We start from the raw sequence: 22,348 nt of genomic DNA on the forward strand, positions 1-22,348 counted from the left end.
AGGAATACTGGAGTGAGCAGCATATCTCTTCCCCAGGGAATCTTCCTGACCCAGGAATCAAACCAGGGTCTCCTGCATTGCAGGCAGATTCTTTACCAGCTGAGCTACCATGGAAGCCCGGTATACACATATAATTAATCATTGCTGCTAAGTCGCTTCAGTCGTGTCCGACTCTGTGTGACCCCATAGATGGCCCACCAGGCTCCCCCGTCCCTGGGATTCTCCAGGCAAGAACACTGGAGTGGGTTGCCATTTCCTTCTCCAATGCATGAAAGGGAAAAATGAAAGGAAGTCGCTCAGTCGTGTCTGACTCTTCACGACCCCATGGTCTGCAGCCTACCAGGCTCCTCTGTCCATGGGATTTTCCAGGCAAGAGTACTGGAGTGGGGTGCCATTGCCTTCTCCAATGAATCATTAATCAGTCTTAAAAAAGGAATGAAATTCTGACATATATTACAACATGGATGTGCCTGAGGAAATAATGCTAAGTGTAATAAGCCAGACACAAGAGGACAAATATTGTATGGTCCACTTGTTTGAGGTACTCAAAATAGTCGAATATAGACAGCAAGTAGAATGATGGTGGCTAGGGGCTGGGGGGAAGGGAAAGGGACATTAGGGTTTAATGGGTACAGTTTCCACCTGGGATTATAAAGAAGTTCTGGAAACGGATGGTGGTGATGATGGCATAACAAAGTATGATTGTATTAATGCCACTGAACTGCTCAGGTAACAATGTGCTGTATTTAGTTGCTTCAGTGGTGTCCGACTCTTTGCGACCCCATGGACTGTAGCTCACCAGCCTCCTCTGTCCATGGGACTCTCCAGGTAAGAATACTGGAATGGGTTGCCATGCCCTCCTCCAGAGGATTTTCCCAACCCATGGATCAAACACATGTCTCTTATTATCTCCTGCATTGGCAGGTGGGTTCTTTACCACTAGTGCCACCTGGAAAGCCTCACTTAAAATAATCAAATGGTAAATTTTACATTATTACACAATAAGAAGCAACTCATGAAGACTCTTTAGTAGAGTTCTAGCCTATTATGAGCTTCCCTGGTGTCTCAGAGGGTAAAGCATCTGCCTGCAGTGCAGGAGACCCAGGTTCAATCCGTGAGTTGGGAAGATCCCCTGGAGGAGGAAATGGCAACCCACTCCAGTACTCTTGCCTGGAAAATCCCATGGATGGAGGAGCCTGGCACAGGCCATAGTCCATGGGGTCGCAAAGAGTCGGATATGACTGAGTGACTTCACTTTCAGTTTAGCCCATTATACAACCAGACTGAGCGACTTCACTTTCACTTTAGCCCATTATACAACCAAGTCAAGATTGAGGATCGTAAGAGACTCTAATCTATAAAAATAAACAGAAGTGGGAAGGAGATCATTAGTGAGATGTCCTTTAAGTGGCCAGACCTAGTTCTATTTACATTTAGGATAAACCAGGGAAAATTTCATAGAGAACTGTTAGGTATTTCCTAAATCTCATTTACAAAGTATGATATTTTGTTTTCCTTTTGGAGTATTTCTATGTTGATATTATAGATGGAGAAATATACCATGTTTATGGATCGGAAGAATCAATATAGTGAAAATGAGTATACTACCCAAAGCAATCTATAGATTCAATGCAATCCCTATCAAGCTACCAACGGTATTTTTCACAGAGCTAGAACAAATAATTTCACAATTTGTATGGAAATACAAAAAACCTCGAATAGCCAAAGCAATCTTGAGAAAGAATGGAACGGAGGAATCAACCTGCCTGACTTCAGGCTCTACTACAAAGCCACAGTCATCAAGACAGTATGGTACTGGCACAAAGACAGAAATATAGATCAATGGAACAAAATAGAAAGCCCAGAGATAAATCCATGCACCTATGGACACCTTATCTTTGACAAAGGAGGCAAGGATATACAATGGAAAAAAGACAAATCTCTTCAACAAGTGGTGCTGGGAAAACTGGTCAACAACTTGTAAAAGAATGAAACTAGAACACTTTCTAACACCATACACAAAAATAAACTCAAAATGGATTAAAGATCTAAACGTAAGACCAGAAACTATAAAACTCCTAGAGGAGAACATAGGCAAACACTCTCTGACAGAAATCACAGCAGGATCCTCTATGACCCACCTCTTAGAATATTGGAAATAAAAGCAAAAATAAACAAATGGGACCGAATTAAACTTAAAAGCTTCTGCGCAACAAAAGAAACTATAAGCAAGGTGAAAAGACAGCCTTCAGAATGGGAGAAAATAATAGCAAATGAAGCAACTGACAAACAACTAATCTCAAAAATATACAAGCAACTCCTACAGCTCAATTCCAGAAAAATAAACGACCCAATCAAAAAATAAGCCAAAGAACTAAATAGACATTTCTCCAAAGAAGACATACAGATGGCTAACAAACACATGAAAAGATGCTCAGCATCACTCATTATCAGAGAAATGCAAATCAAAACCACAATGAGGTATCATTTCACGCCAGTCAGAATGGCTGCTATCCAAAAGTCTACAAGCAATAAATGCTGGAGAGGGTGTGGAGAAAAGGGAACACTTTTACACTGTTGGTGGGAATGCAAACTAGTACAGCCACTATGGAGAACAGTGTGGAGATTCCTTAGAAAACTGGAAATAGAACTGCCTTATGATCCAGCAATCCCACTGCTGGTCATACACACTGAGGAAACCAGAATTGAAAGAGACACATGTACCCCAATGTTCATCGCAGCACTCTTTATAATAGCCAGGACATGAAAGCAACCTAGATGTCCATCAGCAGATGAATGGATAAGAAAGCTGTGGTACATATACACAATGGAGTATTACTCAGCCATTAAAAGAATTCATTTGAATCAGTTCTAATGAGGTGGATGAAACTGGAGCCTATTATACAGAGTGAAGTAAGCCAGAAAGAAAAACACCAATACAGTATACTAACACATACATATGGAATTTAGAAAGATGGTAACGATAACCCTGTATGTGAGATAGCAACAGAGACACAGATGTATAGAACAGTCTTTTGGACTCTGTGGGAGAGGGAGAGGGTGGGATGATTTGGGAGAATAGCATTGAAACATGTATAATATCATATATGAAACCAATCAACAGTCCAAGTTCGATGCAGGATACTGGTTGCTTGGGGCTGGTGCACTAGGATGACCCAGAGGGATGGTACAGGGCGGGAGGAGGGAGGGGGGTTCGGGATGGGGAACACGTGTATAACCATGGTGGATTCATGTTGATGTATGGCAAAACCAATACAATATTGTAAAGTAATTAACCCCCAATTAAAATAAATAAATTTATATTAAAAAAAAAGACAGCATCCTAAGAATGGATGCTATGCGTCTATTGAAAGAAGAAAGTATTAATCGCTCAGTGGTGTCTGACTCTTTCTGACCCTATGGACTGTAGCCCACCAGGCTCCTCTGTCCATGGGATTCTCCAGGCAAGAATACTGGAGTGCGTTGCCATTTCCTCCTCCAAGGGATCTTCCCAACCCAGGGATCGAATTCAGGTCTCCTGCAATGCAGGCAGATTTTTTACCTTCTGACCCTAGCCTTGAAACGGAGGCTTCAATCACTTATAGACAATAAATCAATAATCAGGGCCTACTTTGTGCAAGGTCCCATATTGGTTACTAAAAGTAGACACATCGTATCCTCTGCAGGTAGGGCCTGAAGGCAGGAGAAGTCAGTCTCATGGAAAGGTGTGAAAAAGAGAGGTGAGCAGGCCAAACGGCTAAGCCTTTTGAAGGTAATGTTGAAAGGAATAGACACTAAGATGGACAGTCTCATACTCACATGGACAAGCATGTACACTCTCACTCTCTGAAACTAAAGGTCAGATTTAAAAATATATTTAAATAGATGAGATGCCGATGGATAGTTCTGTACCAATGTATTCCTCCTAACCCGATTTTATTATTTATTTATTTATTTATTTGGCTGTGTCTTAGTTGCAGCACGTGGAATCTTTTGGGATCTTTAGTTGAGGCATGCAAACACTTAGCTGTGGCATGTGGGATCTAGTTCCCTGATCAGGGATCAAACCCAGCCCCCACCCCCAGATTGGGAGTGCTGAGTCTTAGCCACTGGACCCTCAGGGAAGTCACTCTTGACTCTAATTTGGAGTATGATTTCCCCACCCTATCCTTCGGCATTTTAAACACAAGCATAAGAGAAGACGGGCTTCCCAGGTGGTGTGGTGGTAAAGAACCTGCCTGCCAATGCTGGAGACATAAGAGATGCAGGTTCAATCCCTGGGTTGGGACGATCCCTGGAGGACGAAATGGCAACCCACTCCAGTTTCTTATCTGGAAAATTCCATGGACAGAGGAGCCAGTGAGCCACTAGAAGCTAGGGGAGAAGTATGGGATAGATTCTTCTTCACATCCTCCCAAAGAAACAATCCTGCTGACATTTCATCTGTGATTTCTAGCCTCCAAAATTGTGACAAAATAAATTTTTGTTGCTTTAGCCTCTCAATTTGTGGTTCTCTATTACCACAGCACTAGGAAACTAATACAAGTCCCAAACTAGAAACAAACTGAATGCCAATTTACTCAGTAAACAGTTAAATAATGTATGGTATATTCACACAATGGAATACTGTACAACAACAAATTGAACTAACTACAACTACTCCAACAATATGAATAAATCAGGACTTCCCTGGTGGTTTAGTGGTTAAGACTTTGTGCTTCCAATGCAGGGGGCATGAGTTTGATCTCTGGTTGGGGAAATAAGATCCCACAAGCTGTGTGTTACAGCAAAAACAAAACCCCAAAACAAACAAACAAAAAAAACAGTATGAATAAATTTTACAAACATAAAGTTAATCAAGACAATCAGACTTGCAGGGAACAAAAGATACAATTCCATGCAGATAAAGTCAAAAGTTTGTATACAAATATTAAAAGTCAGGATTATGGTTAATATTTGTATGGGAGTAGAGACTGGGAGTGGGCCACAGGGTTTCCTGGGATTCTGGAAATATCCTAGTTCTTAATACGGTTGCTGTTCGCAGAGGCTCAGTTTGAAAAATCTTTGTGCTATTCACTTAGGAATCTCATGCTTTTGTGTATGTATGTTTGTTTCAGTTAAAAAAAATTGTTTAAAGTTAGAAAACTCAGCAAATCCCCTTTCCCTCACTTGATCTGTGACCTGTGGTAAATTCCTTAAGATTCTATATCTGTTTCCTGATATGTAAAATTATAATAACAACATGTAATAACTGCATGTGTTTGGTGTGAAATATGTCGCTCAGTCCTGTGCGACCCCATGGACTATAGCCCGCCAGGCTCCTCTGTCCATGGAATTCTCTAGGCAAGAATACTGAAGTGGGTTGCCATTCCCTTCTCCAGGGTTCTTCCCCACCCAGGGATTAAACCCAGGTCTCCTACACTGAAGGCAGATTCTTTACCACCTGAATACCAGGAAAGCCCTAAGTAAAAGCACTTAGTAAAACTGGCAGCTAATTTCAACAGTGTTATCCGTTATTACCACAATTATAAAGTCTGACAATATACTACGGAATAGTTTTACTCCTGGACAACAACAACTGACACATTTTCTACGGTTACACATGCTGTTTGTGGTTGCTGTTCAGTCATTAAGTTGGGTCCCCTTCTTTACATCCCCATGGAGTGCAGCACGTCAGGCTTCCCTGACCATTACCATCTCCCAGAGTTTGCTCAAATGCTTCATGTTCATTGAGTCGGTGATGCCATCCAACCATCTCATCGTCTGTTGCCCTCTTCTCCTCTTGCCTTCTATCTTTCCCAGTATTAGGGTCTTTTCTAATGGGTAGGCTCTTTGTCCAATACTTTGGCCATCAGGTGGTCAAAATATTGGAGCTTCAGCTTCAACATCAGTCCTTCCAATAAATATTCAGGGTTGATGTTGATTTCCTTTAGGATTGACTGATTTGAGCTCCTTGCAGTCCAAGGGACTATCATGAGTCTTCTCCAGCACCACAATTTGAAAGCAGGAGTTATTATTGTATAATGACTTGTGTAGAGCATAAGTCCAGTCACTTGGGCTAGAAAAATAAGATGTGACCAAGTTGGGAGGCCTAACCAGCTTCTGTGTTTTTAGTCTTCATCTTCCCTACCTTGTGATATTTTAAAAAATATTTATTTATGCTATTTATTTGTCTATGCTGTGTCTTAGTTGTAGCATGTGTGATCTAGTTTCCTGGCCAGGAATGGAACTGTGCTCCCCTGCATTGGGAGTGTGGAGTCTTAGCCACTGGATCACCAAGGAAATCCCCGTATGTTGTAATATTTGTTCCACATGTTAGGTGTAAAAAGTGTTAAACATCACTTTTTTTCTGGCAGTCACTAGAAAATGCAAGAAGGGAAAAGGGCCTTCAGAAACAACAACCTGCTTTATTTGTATGGTTACATTTCCTGTGAACACCAAAACAATCTGTGAGACAGACAGGGAAGGAATTTTTAGTGTTCTGATTTTAAAGATGAACAAACAAGCTCAGCAGGTTAAGTGACCTACTCAGCAGCCTCACTGCTAAGATATGGCATAGTTGGGACATAAGCCATTAGAAAATTGTGTGGCTCATTCAGGAAGTAAATGAAGGAGATTAATTTAAGGTGAATAGTAAGAGAGTTTTTGAGCAATGGTGTCCAATGGAAACTTCAGTGAAGATGCAAATGTTTTTATCAGCACTGCCCAATATGGTAGCCACTAAACACCTGTGGCTAGTGGCAATGAGGAAGTAAAATTTTAATATTATTAATTTGAATTTAAACTGTCACATGTGGGTGCATTCTCAGTTGCTAAGTCCTGTCCATCTCTTTGATGCCCCATGGACTGTAGCCTGCCAGGTTTCTCTGTCCATAGGATTTTCCAAGAAAGAATATTGGAGTGGGTTGCCATTTCCTCCTCCAGGGGATCTTCCTGATCCAGGGATCGAATCCAAGTCTCCTCCATTTTGTATATTGGCAGGTGAATTCTTTACCAGTGAGCCACCTGGGAATCCCTGGTTGCATGTAGCTAGGGGCTATTGCATGTATGTGTAGTTATATTGTTTCAGGAATCAAGGTCAAGTCCCAGGGTCGGTGTTGGAACTGGGCTAACTTTATATGGTTAGGTCATCTTCAACCTTACATGAACAGATATATAAGTATGTATGGGGTTGGGATTTTTTGATGTTTAAGCTTATACACATACAAGTAATGTTAGGTACCTATTCTGTTTTCAAAGACTATATTTTTGAAGGACCTATTCATTTTATTTTAAAAAGATGTTTTACTTGTTCCAAAGCAGCAACCCCTAAGAGGATTAGCAACTATCTCAGAATTAATCCTTTTGTGGCAAAACATTTGACCAACACTTCTTCCAAAGAAATTTTGATGTGTCGAGTTCTTGACATGTCAGAGTTCTAAATGTTTATTCTGATTTGTACTGTTTTGGAGGGTTATTTCTGGCTGGATGCGATGGGAACAGTCAGCGGAGTATTTTGGATTGTTTTATGAGTTACCACATTAGAACCAAGCTGAAAGTTGGGTGGTAGCTTTGCAGATAGCCCTTTAAGGTTGCCTTACCTCTCTGAGCCTCAGTTTCCATATTTTCAAAACCAAGGTGTCTGGGTGGGTGATCTGGAAAGTCCCTTCAAGTGCTAGAGTTTTTATAGCTCCATGAAAACAAACATTCCTCTTTTTTCCAAACAGGTGGATTCTAAGGACATTTCAAGGGCCTGTAGTGAACCAAATCATCTGCCTCATTCAAACCAAGAATAAATTACATTCAATTTTCTACTCTATGTGTATCTGTGTGTGTGTTTTTGTAACACTGGTGCTTTTCTTTTAAAAGGTCAATATCTGGATGGTATGGTGTGAATGTTTGTGTTCCCCTAGATTCAGCTGTTGAAACTCTAAAGCCCAGGTTGATGGCATTAAGAAGTGGGTCTTCAGGATGTGATTAAGTCCAGAGATGGGGCTCTCATGAATGGGACTTAAGTAGCTATAAAAGAGTCCCTAGAGAGATCCCTCACTGGCCCTTCTGCCCTGTGGGAACAATGAGAATTCCATACTCTGAAACCTATAAAGCGACTCTGGTGAAAACCAGACCATGCCGCACTCTGATTTTGGACTTCCAACCCCCCAAACTTTGAGAAATAAATATCCATTGTTCATAAACCATCCAATCTGTGGTAATCTGTCATAGCATCCCCAAAAGACTAAGACACTGGATAAAGAAGAGGATTTGAACTTGATGTCTTCGTGCTTATTGGGGAAATAACATCAGATTTCTCAATGATCATTCTCTATAAGCATAATTTATATATATTTCATGGAAACTTTATTATTGACAGGTAAACTGGGATACATTATAAGTATTTTACTTATTCTAGAATAAAACTTCCAGATATAAAGGGAATTCCACCACCATCTCTTTTTTTTCCCCCATTATCTGGGCTTACATTGGCTCTGTTAAGCCCTTAGGTTTTTTCCCCCTATTTGAATCTTTTTTTTTTTTAAATTTACTTATTTGGCTGCACCAGTTCTTAGTTGCAGCACGTGGGATCTGTTTCCTGACCAGGGATTGAATCTGGGCCCCCTGCATAGGACACTCGGAATCTCAGCCACTGGACCACCAAGGACGTCCCTCCCCAGTTTGAATCTTAAGGCTGGGTAATGGGTATGAATTTTTCCCTAGTTCTGTGTGATAAGTTACTCTAATTACTGACATCATTTTGTCCCTTCAGATTTTTTTTTTTTAATCCGTGCCCTTTATCCTCAGTACTGAAATGAGACAACTTTGTTATATGGCGACCTTATTGTTAATGTTGTATTATGTTGTTCACAGTGAAGCAGCATACTGACTGCAGGCTACTTAACAAACGAAGCCTGGTGCCTCCCATGAAGAAAATGATGTTTAAAATGGGATGACCCAAAGGGATGGTATGGGGAGGGAGGAGGGAGGAGGGTTCAGGATGGGGAGCACATGTATACCTGTGATGGATTCATTTTGATATTTGGCAAAACTAATACAATTATGTAAAGTTTAAAAATAAAATAAAATTTAAAAAAAATGTTAAGAACACTTTGATATGTAGAAGACACTTTTTTTTCTTGTATTTTTTACACCCCACCTCCCCCCCACATACAAATAGTGTTTATCTTCTTTTCTTACACGATAATCAAATGTAAGTCAAGGGAAAACTGAATAGGCAATATTAGTGCCAGCCCTGCTCTTCTGTGACGAAAGTGATTATCAGGCTTTCAGAGAAAAAAAGAACAACACAAAAAGTCATGCTTTAGTGTGGTTAAAGAATAGTCTTCAATATTCAAGGTAAAGCAAAGACCATTTTAATAACTTATAACTTGCGTGCTTAGTCGGTCAGTCATGTCCAACTCTTTGCGACCCCACTAGGATTGGTAGCCCACCAACTGGGGTTGGGATTGGTAGCCCACCAGTCTCCTCTGTCCAAGGGATTCTCCAGGCAAGAATACTAGAGTGGGTAGCTATTCCCATCTCCAGGGGATCTTCCTGACCCAGGGATGGAACCAGGTCTCCTGCATTGCAGGTGGATTCTTCACTGCCTGAGCTACCAGAGAAGCCCCAATAACTTATGACTTAGCCCAACTTAAAAAATATGTAATCCTGAAGGCAAAATGGCTGCTGATTTGCTTAGATTTGTTGCTCATGACCTAACAAAGAAAAAATAAAAATTTTAATAAAAAATATTGTTATCTGAAATGTATCTTATCAAAATTCAAATGTTTTCTGATTGTTGCCTGTTGGTTCCTCTATATCCAACAGTACATGTATAAAATAAAGCTGAGAGGAAATATTTATTATGAAAATTTATTTTAAATCTGTAAGCTAATTCTCTGGTACTTCCTTTCTCTCTTCTGTTTTCCCTCTTCCCTTTATCCTTGATTATACAGAGACAATTTCTTTTTGTAGTGTTGGCAACCTACTCCAGTACTCTTGCCTGGAAAATCCCATGGATGGAGGAGCCTGGTGGGCTACAGTCCTTAGGGTCGCAAAGAGTCGGACACGACTGAATGACTTCCCTTTCACTTTTCACTTCATGCATTGGAGAAGGAAATGGCAACCCACTCCAGTGTTCTTGCCTGGAGAATCCCAGGGACGGGGGAGCCTGGTGGGCTGCCGTCTATGGGGTCACACAGAGTCGGACACGACTGAAGCGACTTAGCAGCAGCAGCAGCAGCAGCAGTGTTTAAAAAACTTGTGATAGTTTGCTTTGTCAAACAATGCTATGCTTATGCTATAGTCCCAGCTATTCAATGGAATACTAATCTAAGCATGCTATGAACTTATCTTGTAGATATGATTAAAGTTCAAAAGGGGCTTCCCTGATAGCTCAGTTGGTAAAGAACCCATCTGTAATGCAGGAGACCCCGTTTTGGTTCCTGGGTTGGACAGATCTGCTGGAGAAGGGATAGGCTGCCCACTCTAGTATTCTGGCCTTGAGAATTCCTCGGACTGTATAGTCCATGGGTTTGCAAAGTGAGCGACATGACTGAGTGACTTTCACTTTCAAAGTTCAAAATAAGTTGATTGTAAGTAAAGGGGATTATCTTCTATAATCTGGGTAGGCTTTAAGAGCAGAATTGAGGCTTCTCAGAGGAAGAAGAAATTCTGTTTGTAGACAGCAGTTTCTAGAGTTCCAGTGGCCTGTGTGACAGATTTGGACTGGCCTAGCACTCCAGTACTCTTGCCTGGAGAATCCCATGGACGGAGGAGCCTGGAAGGCTGCAGTCCATGGGGTCACTGAGGGTCGGACACGACTGAGCAACTTCACTTTCACTTTTCACTTTCACGCACTGGAGAAGGAAATGGCAACCCACTCCAGTGTTCTTGCCTGGAGAATCCCAGGGACGGGGGAGCCTGGTAGGCTGCCGTCTATGGGATCGCACAGAGTCGGACACGACTGAAGTGACTTAGCAGCAGCAGCAGCAAGCCCCCAAAACAGTGTAAGACAATTCCTTGCAATAAATCTCTTTATGTACATCTTCTATTGGTTATACCTCTTTGGTTGAGCTGACTGATAAAGAACATTAGCTGTGTTTTATATTCTTCAAACATACTGGGAAGAGAAGAAAGAGGCAAAGGAAGTAGATACCTGATTCGTCAAGTTGCTCATTTTACAAGATTTCCTCTCTAAAATTATAGAGCTGAACAGATGACAGGAATCTCAGAAACAGTTAAATAAGGAACACTATGTGAAGCTAAATTGAGATTCATGCCTACAAACTGCTTAAAAGATCCACATACATGGTGACAGAGATAAAACTGCAGTAATAAGTATGCTTATTTTTATTTACTAAATGATAACAGTTGATTGTGTTTTCCAAAATCTACTTAAGAATTCATGTACTGAAAATAATGGCTAACGAATTTTTATTAGAGACATAGAAATCTGAAGATGTGTACTCCAGATAGAGAATGTGATTTTACCTCTTTTTGATAATTCTCTAGATAACGCTGTGGTCACACTAACCATCAATAGCTACTGAGGAGTAGTTCTACTGAGTTGGCCAAAAAGTTCATTTGGATTTTTCTGTAACATCATATGGAAAAACCTGAACGAACTTTTTTTCCAACCCACTATGTTGTATGTTGTAGAGGAAGTGATATAAAAAAACTAAAAATCACCGAAGAAGTAAAATTTGGAGTTTTTCCTGCCTTGATTTAGGCCTCTGTAGATGGTCATCTGCCAGCAATGGCATGTCTACTGCTCTTTAACAGATGGGAATCTCAACAAAATTCCTGCATACCTTGTTAGAGATAAGAGGAGGATGTGGAGGGCTTCCCTGGTGGCTCAGACTGTAAAGAATCTGCTTACAATGCAGGAGGTCTGGGTTCAATCCCTGGGTCGGGAAGATCCTTTGGAGAAGGGAATGGCTACCCACTTCAGTATTCTTGCCTGGAGAATTTCATGGGCAGAGGAGTCTGGTGGGCTATAGTCCATGGGGTCGCCAAGAGTCAGACATGACTGAGTGGCTAACAATTTCACTTTCTTTCAAGGAGGATAAGAACTGGGCTGACTTCTGGAGGGAATTCCTCTGCTTCTGGAAGAATAAGAGGGATTCCCAGTGGGAAGTATGTCCAGGTAAAGGGGCCCTGTGACTTGGCCTGACAGCATCACCCTAAAGAACAAAATCAAAGTCATTCTTAACAGGAAGACTATAGATACATTACGTCCCCATGAGAAAATGATCACAATGGAGGGTACTTAGGGTTATTCTGGAGATGAAATATCAGTTACGTGAAAGGACAGTTGCACAGTTTTGATAATAACAACGTTCAATTACTTAAATTTTTTTAAATTATCTATTTTCTTCATTTATTTTCAGCTGTGCTGGGTCTTTGTGGCTATGTGCGGGCTTTCTCTAGTTTCAGTGAGTGGGGACTACTCTCTAGTTGCAGTGTGTGGGCTTCTCAGTGCGATGGCTTCTCTTGTTGCAGAGCACAGGCTCTGGGTATGCATGCTTCAGTAGCTGTGGCTCGAGGGCTTGGTTGCTCTGCTGTATGTGGGATCTTCCCAGACCAGGGATTGAACCCATGTCACCTACAATGGCAGGCAGATTCTTTACTGCTGGATCACCAGGGATGACCCATCATTTTCTATCTTATAAAAAAAAAAATGCTGACAACATTTCAGTTCTATAAGGATCAAGCCATTAGGCATCACATATCTTAGAGTGTGACCTGAAGGGAATTAAGGATGGAAAACATCAGAAAACATTCTTTGCTTTGGGTATACTGGCCCTTAGTTCAGAAGAACATCTAAGGAACAATTTCAAAGGACCTCAGACTCTTTCATCTTCCCATACACAGTTAGGCAGACTAAAGATAATTTTAATGTGAGATAGCTGTTCTTTGCGATTAGCAGTAATCTTTTCAGGCTTGACTACGTATTTTTTTCCCAGCAAAAAAAGTTTATAGGTATCCTGGCTCCTCCCTTCCCTCTTCCGAGTAGCTCCTCAGAGCTATCTGACAAGCTGTTTCGGGACTGCAGCCTTCCAAAAGTTCCTCAGGTAAAATTTAACTTACAGCCATTTTGTGCGTTTTTTCTTTCGACTGACCATCTTGGTACTTGTCTAGGTTGGGCTCTCAAGGAAGCAGATACTGTAATGAAATTTTGAGTGCAGGAGCTTTATTAGAGAGTTAACATCTGTGAAAGCACAAAGGATGGGGTGCGGAGAGCTGTCACAACATACTGCAGAGCTGACAAAATCTCTGCTAGTTCAGCAGGGAACTCTGGAGCAGACGGCCCCTAAAAGGGCTCCAGTGTCAGGCAAAACAGTTAGACCTGTGCCCTGGCCTTGTTTAGTCAACAGCAGAGTGCCACCCTGAAAATAGCGGGACTTCAGAGTAAAAAGCTGAAGGAAACCCCAACAAAACTAACAGCTGGATGGCTCTAGGCAGAGGGCACTTTCATGACAGGGAATCCAGACATCTTATCTCCACATCTGCCCCAGTACTACTAATTAAATTTTTGCTGGCACTGTCTTTGGTGGTGAAGAGGTCTTAGTGAGGTGTACTCTAATTCTAAAATTCCACATGAGGGACTTCCCTGGTGGTTCATCGGTTGAGAGTCCACTTTGCAATGTTGGGGACTTGGGCTTGATCCCTGGTCAGGGAAGTAGGATCCTACATGAATCGGAGCAGCTGGGCCTGTACGTTGCAGATACTGACACCAAGCACTGCAATGAAAAATCCCAGGTGACACAGCGAAGATCCCACATGCCACACCTAAGATCTAATGCAGCCAAATAAATAATAAAGCAAATAAATAAATATTTATAAAATTCCACTTGGGTTTATGGTGGTAGACCACCACCTTAGGTAACTAGACTTGTCACCACCAAAAGATTAAAGATGAAAAATATCAGATGTTGCTTAAGGCCTCTAAAATGATCAGAATATCATTACCCCCATGCCTTCGCCCAAAAGTTGCTCCTATGGGACAACTCTTCTGCTTGTGATCCATCAAAGATCCAGTCTGACTTCCTGAAATACCACCTCCTTGATCTGTGTGAGATCAGAGATTCTCATTGTCCTCTGGAGAGCCATTCTGAGCTCTTTCTGCCCATTTCACAATGAAGTGCAACAGTGGACAGAAAGAGAAAGGAGTTGGTTCGCTGGTTGGATGGTTCATTTTAAGGATGTATTGCAGCATGGTGCTTAACATAGTGGGGGCTCTGGAGTCTGTCACCACTTGTTAGCGATTGGCTTTGGAAAGTTCCTGAACCTCCCAGTGCCTTAGTTTCCTGATTTGTTAAACCTGGATGACAATCGTGCCTACATCATGGAGATGCTGTGAAGACAAAATAACAGCTCATGCAGTTCTTGGCTTGGGAAGGGGTCAACACATATTAGCTCTTCTCCTTTTCTTTCCCCTCTTTCTCTTCCTCCTCTTCACTGAAAAGACACTTTCCTGTTGAATTTTGTCACCTGCTCTCTAAATTACCAAACCATTCACAAAACTTGGGAGGAGAGTAAAACTGAAAGATCTGTTACTCTAACAAGATTTAGGATGTTTACTTTTGGTCAGGTCACTGGTTTTCACCATTATGTTCTCATTACTGTTCTGGGTGTGCTAGGTGTAAAAAATGGCCTCCGTTCTGTGCAGCAGCTTGTTTGAAAGACAAATGGACATATAAATGATTAATGAAAGTGCAGCTGCATATAAAATTAAGTTCTAAAGGAATGGTATAGATCATAAGCGATGTAGGGCTCTAATTTCATTTTGCTGACACTGGTGGTTGTCTTGATTGTTGAAAGGTAATATCATTTGAGGTGAAATTGTGAGAGTGAGTTCCTGTACAGCTACACAATGAAATGTCATGTTTATTATCTTAAACCGAAAATGCATTAAGTTACACCTGAAGAAAGCCTGGGCTTCCCCGGTGGCTCAGATGGTAAAGAATCCGCTTGCAATGTGGGAAACTTGGGTTCAATCCCTGGGTAGGGAAGATATCCTGGAGGAGGAAATAGTTACCCACTCCAGTATTCTTGCCTGGGAAATTCCATGGACAGGAGCACAGCGGGCAAAAGTCCCTGGGATCACAATAAGTGGGACAGGACTCAGCGACTGAGCAACTAAGCACAAAGAAAGGTTAAAGACATTTAAGTATGACATTATCGTTGCCTCTTATTGTATCAGCCTATTAATACTTTCCACCACTAGATGTGTCAAGATGGCAGAAATACCAAGAACTGATCAATGCCTTGAATAAAACAACGGGGAAGGCTTACATTTTTCAGTTGCTCTCTCAATGAATGTCTCTCCTTGTTGTATTTTTGCTGTTTTTAACTAGGTGATGAGGCGCACCCACTAGCCTTTTTCATTGCAGGGAATCTCCTTTGGGGATTCAGGAGGGAAGTAAAATAGAAAAGACAACTGAGCCAAATCACGTGGGATCATAGTTTTCAGTGTATCGAAACTCTTTGGGTTAAAGAGAACACCGCCCCATCATATTCTTTTACTTGCTAGAGAAACATGCTTTGTGTCTGGTGGGAGATACACACGGTAGGTCAAGTGTGGTTAACCGGTTATTGAGATCGTCTTACTGCACACAAAGCGAATCTTTACTGTTAAACCCTTTGGAATTACTGATGTGAATATGACCCTAGAAGAGTCCTATATTATTTCATTATCTTCTTGTATCCTTTCAGTAACCTAGTGCTCTAGGGGCTCCTTTCCTCGGCGAGATACATGAGTGTGGCTGAAGACTCCTTGTTGGACTCTTAAATCTCTTATTAGCAAGAAGGGGACAAACAAAACAACCTAAAATGATATCTCTTAACTCACTAATGGTTTTTGAATAAGTCTTTTAGGAGTGTCCTAGCATTGTTCTAGGCTGGGTGGATAACAAGACGTGTGAGGAAACACGGTGACCTGTCCTCAAGTGTTCCTGGAATGCGTCTCTTTTATCCTCGACAACGTGACTCTGCCTGCAAGCAACCCTTCGGACTGAAAAGACCAATCAAGGACGGTGATAATTTTTTTTCTCCGCTCCTTTAGCCACCACCCACTCCCGACAGGCTGACAACCTAGATCGCTCCCCTGGACTTGCCTGACTTTTCCATTTCATCCCATTTCATCCCACCCAGCGAAACCCCCCCTTGCGACGCGGATGGGACGCCGGAGGACCCAGCGAGCATGCGCGACCATCCCGAGCATGCTCAGTAGCGCGCACGGCGCCCCGGAGCTTCGCCCCCAAGCTGCGGCCGACGCGGAGGTTTCCGCGGCTTCTGCGGCAGCGACGGGAAGTGAGGCGGCCCGGCCGGGCGATCGCGGCCGCAGAAACAGAGGCGGAAGAGTCGCTGAGGCGACGACGTCGTTGAAGGGGGTGGCCGAGGGGGCTGAGTGCCGAGGGGACTCACCCACTCGGAAGCCGGACCCCGAGCCGGGCAGGATGGATCACCACCAGGCGGGGACTGGCCGCTACCAGGTGGTGAGTTTCTGTCCCCAGCCCCGGCCTCCTGCGCCTCCCGGAACCCCGGGATTGTCCCCCCACCCCTCCGCCCCCCGTGGATTCCAGAGCCCCTTTCCACCGGTTATCCCCGGTGGGGCATGTTGGATGATTTGTTTTTGGCTCTTCTGGCAGGACCGTGCTTCCTTCACATCTCTCGTATTGGAGCCTGCCTGTGGATCCTTTGAGACCCTTCTTTCTAGACCCAGGTCGTCTTTTAGGTCCTTATCCTTCCGCTGTTAGACATCGCCCCCCCCCCCCCGCCCCCCGCCTCCTTTTAGAACTTATATCTCTTTTATTTCTCACTTTCTCGATCATTTCGTCATGCCCTGACCCAGTTACTTCAGAGATTTTCCAGTGGATTGTGTACTGGAAATGAGTTAACATACCTGCTGGGAAGGTGATCTTCGTCATAGATGGAGTGGGTGGGAAGGAGGGAGAGGTAAGCACTAGGTGGGGTGGGATGTGGATTTGGCTTAAAAAAAAAAAAGTGTGGGTTTAAAAATTGCGCAACTGTAGAGAAAGTCGTGGGGCTGATCTATCTATTTCTTAGTCCTAGTTAACCTTGTCATTTTGGCCTTTTCTGTTTTTATTAGAAAAACGACTTTTTTTTCCTATTTTTTTTTTAATTGGTGGGAGGGGAAACAGGAAGTTTTCCTAAAAATGCTCATCGTGTTTGAAAAATTAATTTTCTTTAAGTACAAGGTTTTCCAGTTTAACCATATTAATCCTTTGTAAGTTGAAATGAGTGAAAAGTGGCCCTCTGTGTTTTCCCGTGTCCGTTTTTCTAGTATATATTTTTCTTCTCATTGGAGAGTCCTAGGTAAACCCTGTTTAAAAATGGACTCAGCTATAGTTGACTATTTCCTTGCAGCTAGGTAGCATGTTATTCTGTAAACTTTGAGGTGGTAATTTAGTTAAGCCTATTTTCTGAGGGAAAGGAGAAAAACGTTAATTATGGAGCACCGATGGTACAATTGACAGTACTGTTTGTAAGATTTACAAATCTAGATATGTTAGTGCAGATTTCATATTTCAAATCTATTTACACAGGTGAGACTTATTGTGAACTAAGAATTTCTATTAATAAGTGTACTTTGACAAATATGAAGGGTCCTGAAAGTTAAAATCCCAATGTATGTAGTTTTGTGGTATATATATATATGTATATTTTAAGATAAAAACTCATTATGCATCAGTTTCATCTGGTTTACATCCAGTAAAACCTCCAAATGTTGTATGTTCATTTGGAATTCTGTAAAATGGGGTGTGGGGGGTATACCACAATAAAGTTATTGATCTGAATTCTGTAAAAATTCATCAGTATTTTCAGAATGGTTTGGAAAATATTGCTGCCAGTATGGGAAGACATTTTTCAAGTTGTTAGTGTATACACTTTTGATGGTTTGTTTTCTTTTTTTAAGGCATATTCCTATTTTTGCAGATGTTAGTAAAAATAAAATATTGAATATTGTTACCAGTGGGTTTATTTCTTTTCTCTAATCACTTTTCTTTCATTTTCCTATTTGTTTCCCTTTAATAGTGTTAGCCGATTCAAATTCTTTCTCTTTGGGGTTTTGCTTATAAGAGTCAACCATGTTCTCATATACAGATCCCTACTCAAAACATTATTAACTGACGTAACTATGCTTTAAAGTAATTTATTATAATGTCACATTTGCTTTCAGTAGCTATGGTTAATTGTTATTTTTAAGAATTCCTAAAACCAAAATGTTGGAAATTGCTCTGTGATCTTTAAGATACTTTTTCTCTACAAATCCTTTCAAAATAGTGGACAGTATGATATTTTATTGCCCTTTTTTTTCCCTAGGTGGATATGTGCCCCACATAGACTTTGAATGGGTGGAGGCAATCTTTCAGAGCAGAGGGCAAAAATCTGCCCTTCTAAAGATACTTCTTGATTCAAGTAGGTAGGATATCACCTTCCTTGTAAGGTGAAGTGTTTGAGAATCTTAGTACAATTAAGATTTTAATTCCAGTTCCTGTGTAATTACATGGTAATTTCATCTGTCTAGAATAGCTCTTGGTTTTGTTGAGAATGGCCTGATCAATAACTTTATCTTGGTATATTCCCCACACCCCTGACCCCTCACCCCCCATTAGAGATGTGTCCTATGCAGACTTTGAATGGGTGGAGGTATTCCTTCAGAACAGAGGGCAAGGAAAAAAAAAAAAAGGCAGCTGATTTGGTTGGCAGTAAGCTAGGGACCAGTCTACAGCTCTGGCTTGTGTAACTAACACAACTGTTGTGTGGCTGGCTTTTGTGAAAACTCTGGAATGATTAATAACAACAGAGCAAAGAGCAGTTTCAGTTGTCAAATGTTTAGAGATGACTAAGTAGAAGACAGGAAAATATGCTTGGTGGCGAAATGGTATATACGATGTTAATTTTCCACTTATTCATAGAGTTAAAATTTAGTTTTCCGTATTGATAATTGGGGCTTCCCTGGTGGCTCAGATGGTAAAGAATCTGCCTGCTATTTGGGAGACTCAGGTTCCATCCTTGGGTCAGAAAGATCCCCTAGAAAAGGGGATGGCTACCCACTTCAGTATTCTTGCTTGGAGAATCCCATGAACAGATGAGTTAATGGTGATGCCTAGGACCATCAGAATGACTTACTGTCGTTAACGAATTCTCAAGCTTTATGTGAAAACTACTTTTTCTGTGATCTCTGCTCCATCGTTAAGTGTCTAAATTTTGTTCAGGAAAACAGTGTTTACAATGTACAGAGCTAAACATATAAAAACCTTGCCTTGTTACCCTTCTAATTTCAGAAAAAGCCATGTGGTTCCATTGTGTTATGGGAAGCTGACTTTTGTTTGGTAGGAAATGGGCAGTGGTGCCAGACTGTGAAGTAGTTGACTTGGCTTGGAGCTGTTATGCCACATTCTGACTTTGATGTTCTCTATTTTAAAGGACTTGTGTACTTGAACCACCAAGCTGACTGCTAAGTTTTCAAAGGTATTCTGTGCACAAGTTAAATTGGCACTGTTGATTGCAGCAGTAGTTTTCCAAACTGGAGCGAGCATTCAGAATGAAGATAATAGATGGTTTTAGAAGAAATAGAATACATATTAGCATATGTGTGTGCTAAGTCGCTTCAGTTATGTCTGACTGTTTGTGACCCTATGGACTGTAGCCTGTGGGACTCCTCTGTCCATGGCATTCTCCAGGCAAGGGTTTTGGAGTAGGTTGCCATTGCCTTCTCCATGGGATCTTCCCTGACCCAGGGATCAAACCCCAGGCCTTTTAAATCTCCTGCATTGGCAGGCAGGTTCTTTACCATTAGCGCCACCTGGAAGAACATATATTTGTATATTAAAACTGTGAGAGCTTCTGCCCTGAAGACAATGGTTTGAATTTGTTTAACCTAGCTCTTCCTAAACCACAGATTTTTAGAGACAACTTTGATGAGAGACAACTTTGATTCTATTAACATTTCCAAAACGTTAGTTTTCTATAAGAATGAAGTATTCGTACTATGATATAGATGCTTTGCTCTAACATATGGTGAATTAGAGTTGCTCTTGATAAATCAGCTGGGAAGGAGGTTGACTATTGATGATTAAAGAAAACCCTCACATCTTTAATGTCATCTGAGCCTATAGTTAGGTTGTGTTGATTACAATTTGTGAGACCTTGGCTTAGTTATCTAACATCTTAAAGCCTCAGTTTCCTCATATTAGTACCTACCTCATTAGGATTATTATGAGAATTATATAATGTAATATATGTATAAAATATAGTGTAGAGATGGATATATAATAAATATTATGAATAATGCAAGGTAAATAAACTATAAAATGTTACATAAATTGTAGTTTTTGCTGGTGTCTGTGTTTTTGTCTCTTATTTAGCAACATGAAAATCAACTAGCTCTTTGTTGTCCATGTCAAGAACTCTGAAAAATCTTAAGATTTGATTTTGCCATATTTACAAGCTGACAATTAGTCTGTTAATGTTTCATGGTTGCTGGCAGACAAACAGGAGACTCCCAGGTCAGAAACAAGTGACATTACTAGTCACAGCACTGCACACTCATGAATGTCAGCCTGTTTGTGCTGTCTTTCCTTGTAACCAGGTCCCATGAGGATGATGGGTCTAGATGGATGCACATAGTAGATCACAGCCAAGGAGCTCAGGACCAAGGGGCCAGCACTTTTTTTTTTTAAGCAAGCTGCAGGCATTATAGCAAACAACAAACAAGCTAGTTTACGTCTCCCTGAGAGGCAGTTGTCAGCTGTGGTCACCTTGACCTTCTTTGTTGCCTGTGTGACTTATTAGAAGAATCCTCGCAGTATGGTGAAATGGACAAGCTTTGCAGACTGTCACACGCAGTAAAAATGTGCAAGGACAGTCAGACACCCAGCTGGCTGCCTGAGCCAGGAGTACAGGTTCTGGGTGAGTTGTGGCTTTTAGGTGCAGCCATGTACTTTTGTTTCACATTTAAAAGAAATATTTCAGTCTTTTACTTTATGTTTCAGTTTTTCCTTCCTCTCTTGTCCCAGCCAGATTACTTGTCACTTGTTTGTTTCCTTTGAACTTACTAATATCTTTTATCTGATCTACATTCTTCCCACACCTCTTTTACATCATCAGGGTCCATTGCTTAATCTAGGTACTTTTCGTTCTTTTCATGCTTAAGTTCTTTTATGTTGACATTGTGAACTTTTCCTTGAAACTCCTTCCTCATTCCTGAAATGAAGGAGCTCTCTCCTCGGCCTGCAGTGCAGGAGGCAGAGGAGATGTAGGTTTGATCCCTGGGTCAGGAATATCCCCTGGAGGAGGATATGGTAACCCACACCAGTGTTCTTGCCTGGAAAATCCCATGGACAGAAGAGCCTGGTGGGCCACAGTCCATGGGGTCGCAAAGAGTTGGACGTGATTGAGCAACTAAGCACTGACTGCCCTGATTTTTCTTCTCTCCATGAACTCACTTTGTACTTACTCTTCAAATGTTGATATCTTCTATGGCATGGACTGTTGTAATAGCCTGCTTAGAACTTTCTTCCTTCATCTAATCATCCTTCGGTATATGCTTGCACTGCATGAATTGTAGAATATAAATTTGATTTTCATTTCCTTGCTTAAAAATCTTCAGTGGCCTCATTGAATCTCCCCCACCGCCCAGTTTAATATGAAAACTTCCAGGGACTTCCCTGGTGGTCCATTGGTTAGGACTCTGTGATTCCACTTCTCGGGGCATGGGTTTGATGTCTGGTCAGTGAACTAAGATCCCACAGACCACACAATGCAGCCAAAAACAAAACAAAAACTTTCAAATATATTCAAAAGTTGAAAGAATTGTACAGCTAACTTCCATATACCACATACCAGTTGTTGGGCCTACATTTCTCAGTTCAATTCAGTCGCTCAGTCGTGTCCGACTCTTTGTGACACCATGATGTGCAGCCTGCCAGGCCTCCCTGTCCATCACCAACTCCCAGAGTCCACACAAACCCATGTCCATTGAGTCGGTGATGCCATCCAACCATCTCATCCTCTTGTCATCCCCTTCTCCTGCACTCAATCTTTCCCAGCATCAGGGTATTTTCAAATGAGTCAGCTCTTTGCATCAGGTGGCCAAAGTATTTTAGTTTCAGCTTCAACATCAGTCCTTCCAATGAATATTCAGGACTGATTTCCTTTAGGATGGACTGGTTGGATCTCCTTGCAGTCCAAGGGACTCTCAAGAGTCTTCTCCAACACCACAGTTCAAAAGCATCAATTCTTCGGCCCTCAGCCTTCTTTATAGTCCAGCTCTCACATCCATACATGACCACTGGGAAAACCGTAGCCTTGACTAGACGGACCTTTGTTGGCAAAGTAATGC

The 22,348-nt window shown here is 41.6% G+C and overlaps 1 protein-coding gene across 1 annotated transcript in view; it reads left to right on the forward strand.

Moving 5' to 3' along the window:
- Nucleotides 1-16,108: 16,108 nt before the first annotated feature.
- The window catches only part of NDFIP2 (Nedd4 family interacting protein 2), a 70,547-nt gene continuing 64,307 nt past the window's right edge, over nucleotides 16,109-22,348 (forward strand). The window contains exon 1 of the mRNA NM_001205720.1: nucleotides 16,109-16,475. Within this exon, the coding sequence (NP_001192649.1) occupies nucleotides 16,155-16,475 (321 nt within the window). The 5' untranslated portion in view covers nucleotides 16,109-16,154. The remainder of the gene's footprint in view (nucleotides 16,476-22,348) is intronic.

This window comes from Bos taurus, chromosome 12, assembly GCF_002263795.3.
Source record: "Bos taurus isolate L1 Dominette 01449 registration number 42190680 breed Hereford chromosome 12, ARS-UCD2.0, whole genome shotgun sequence".
NCBI classification, from domain to species: domain Eukaryota; kingdom Metazoa; phylum Chordata; class Mammalia; order Artiodactyla; family Bovidae; genus Bos; species Bos taurus.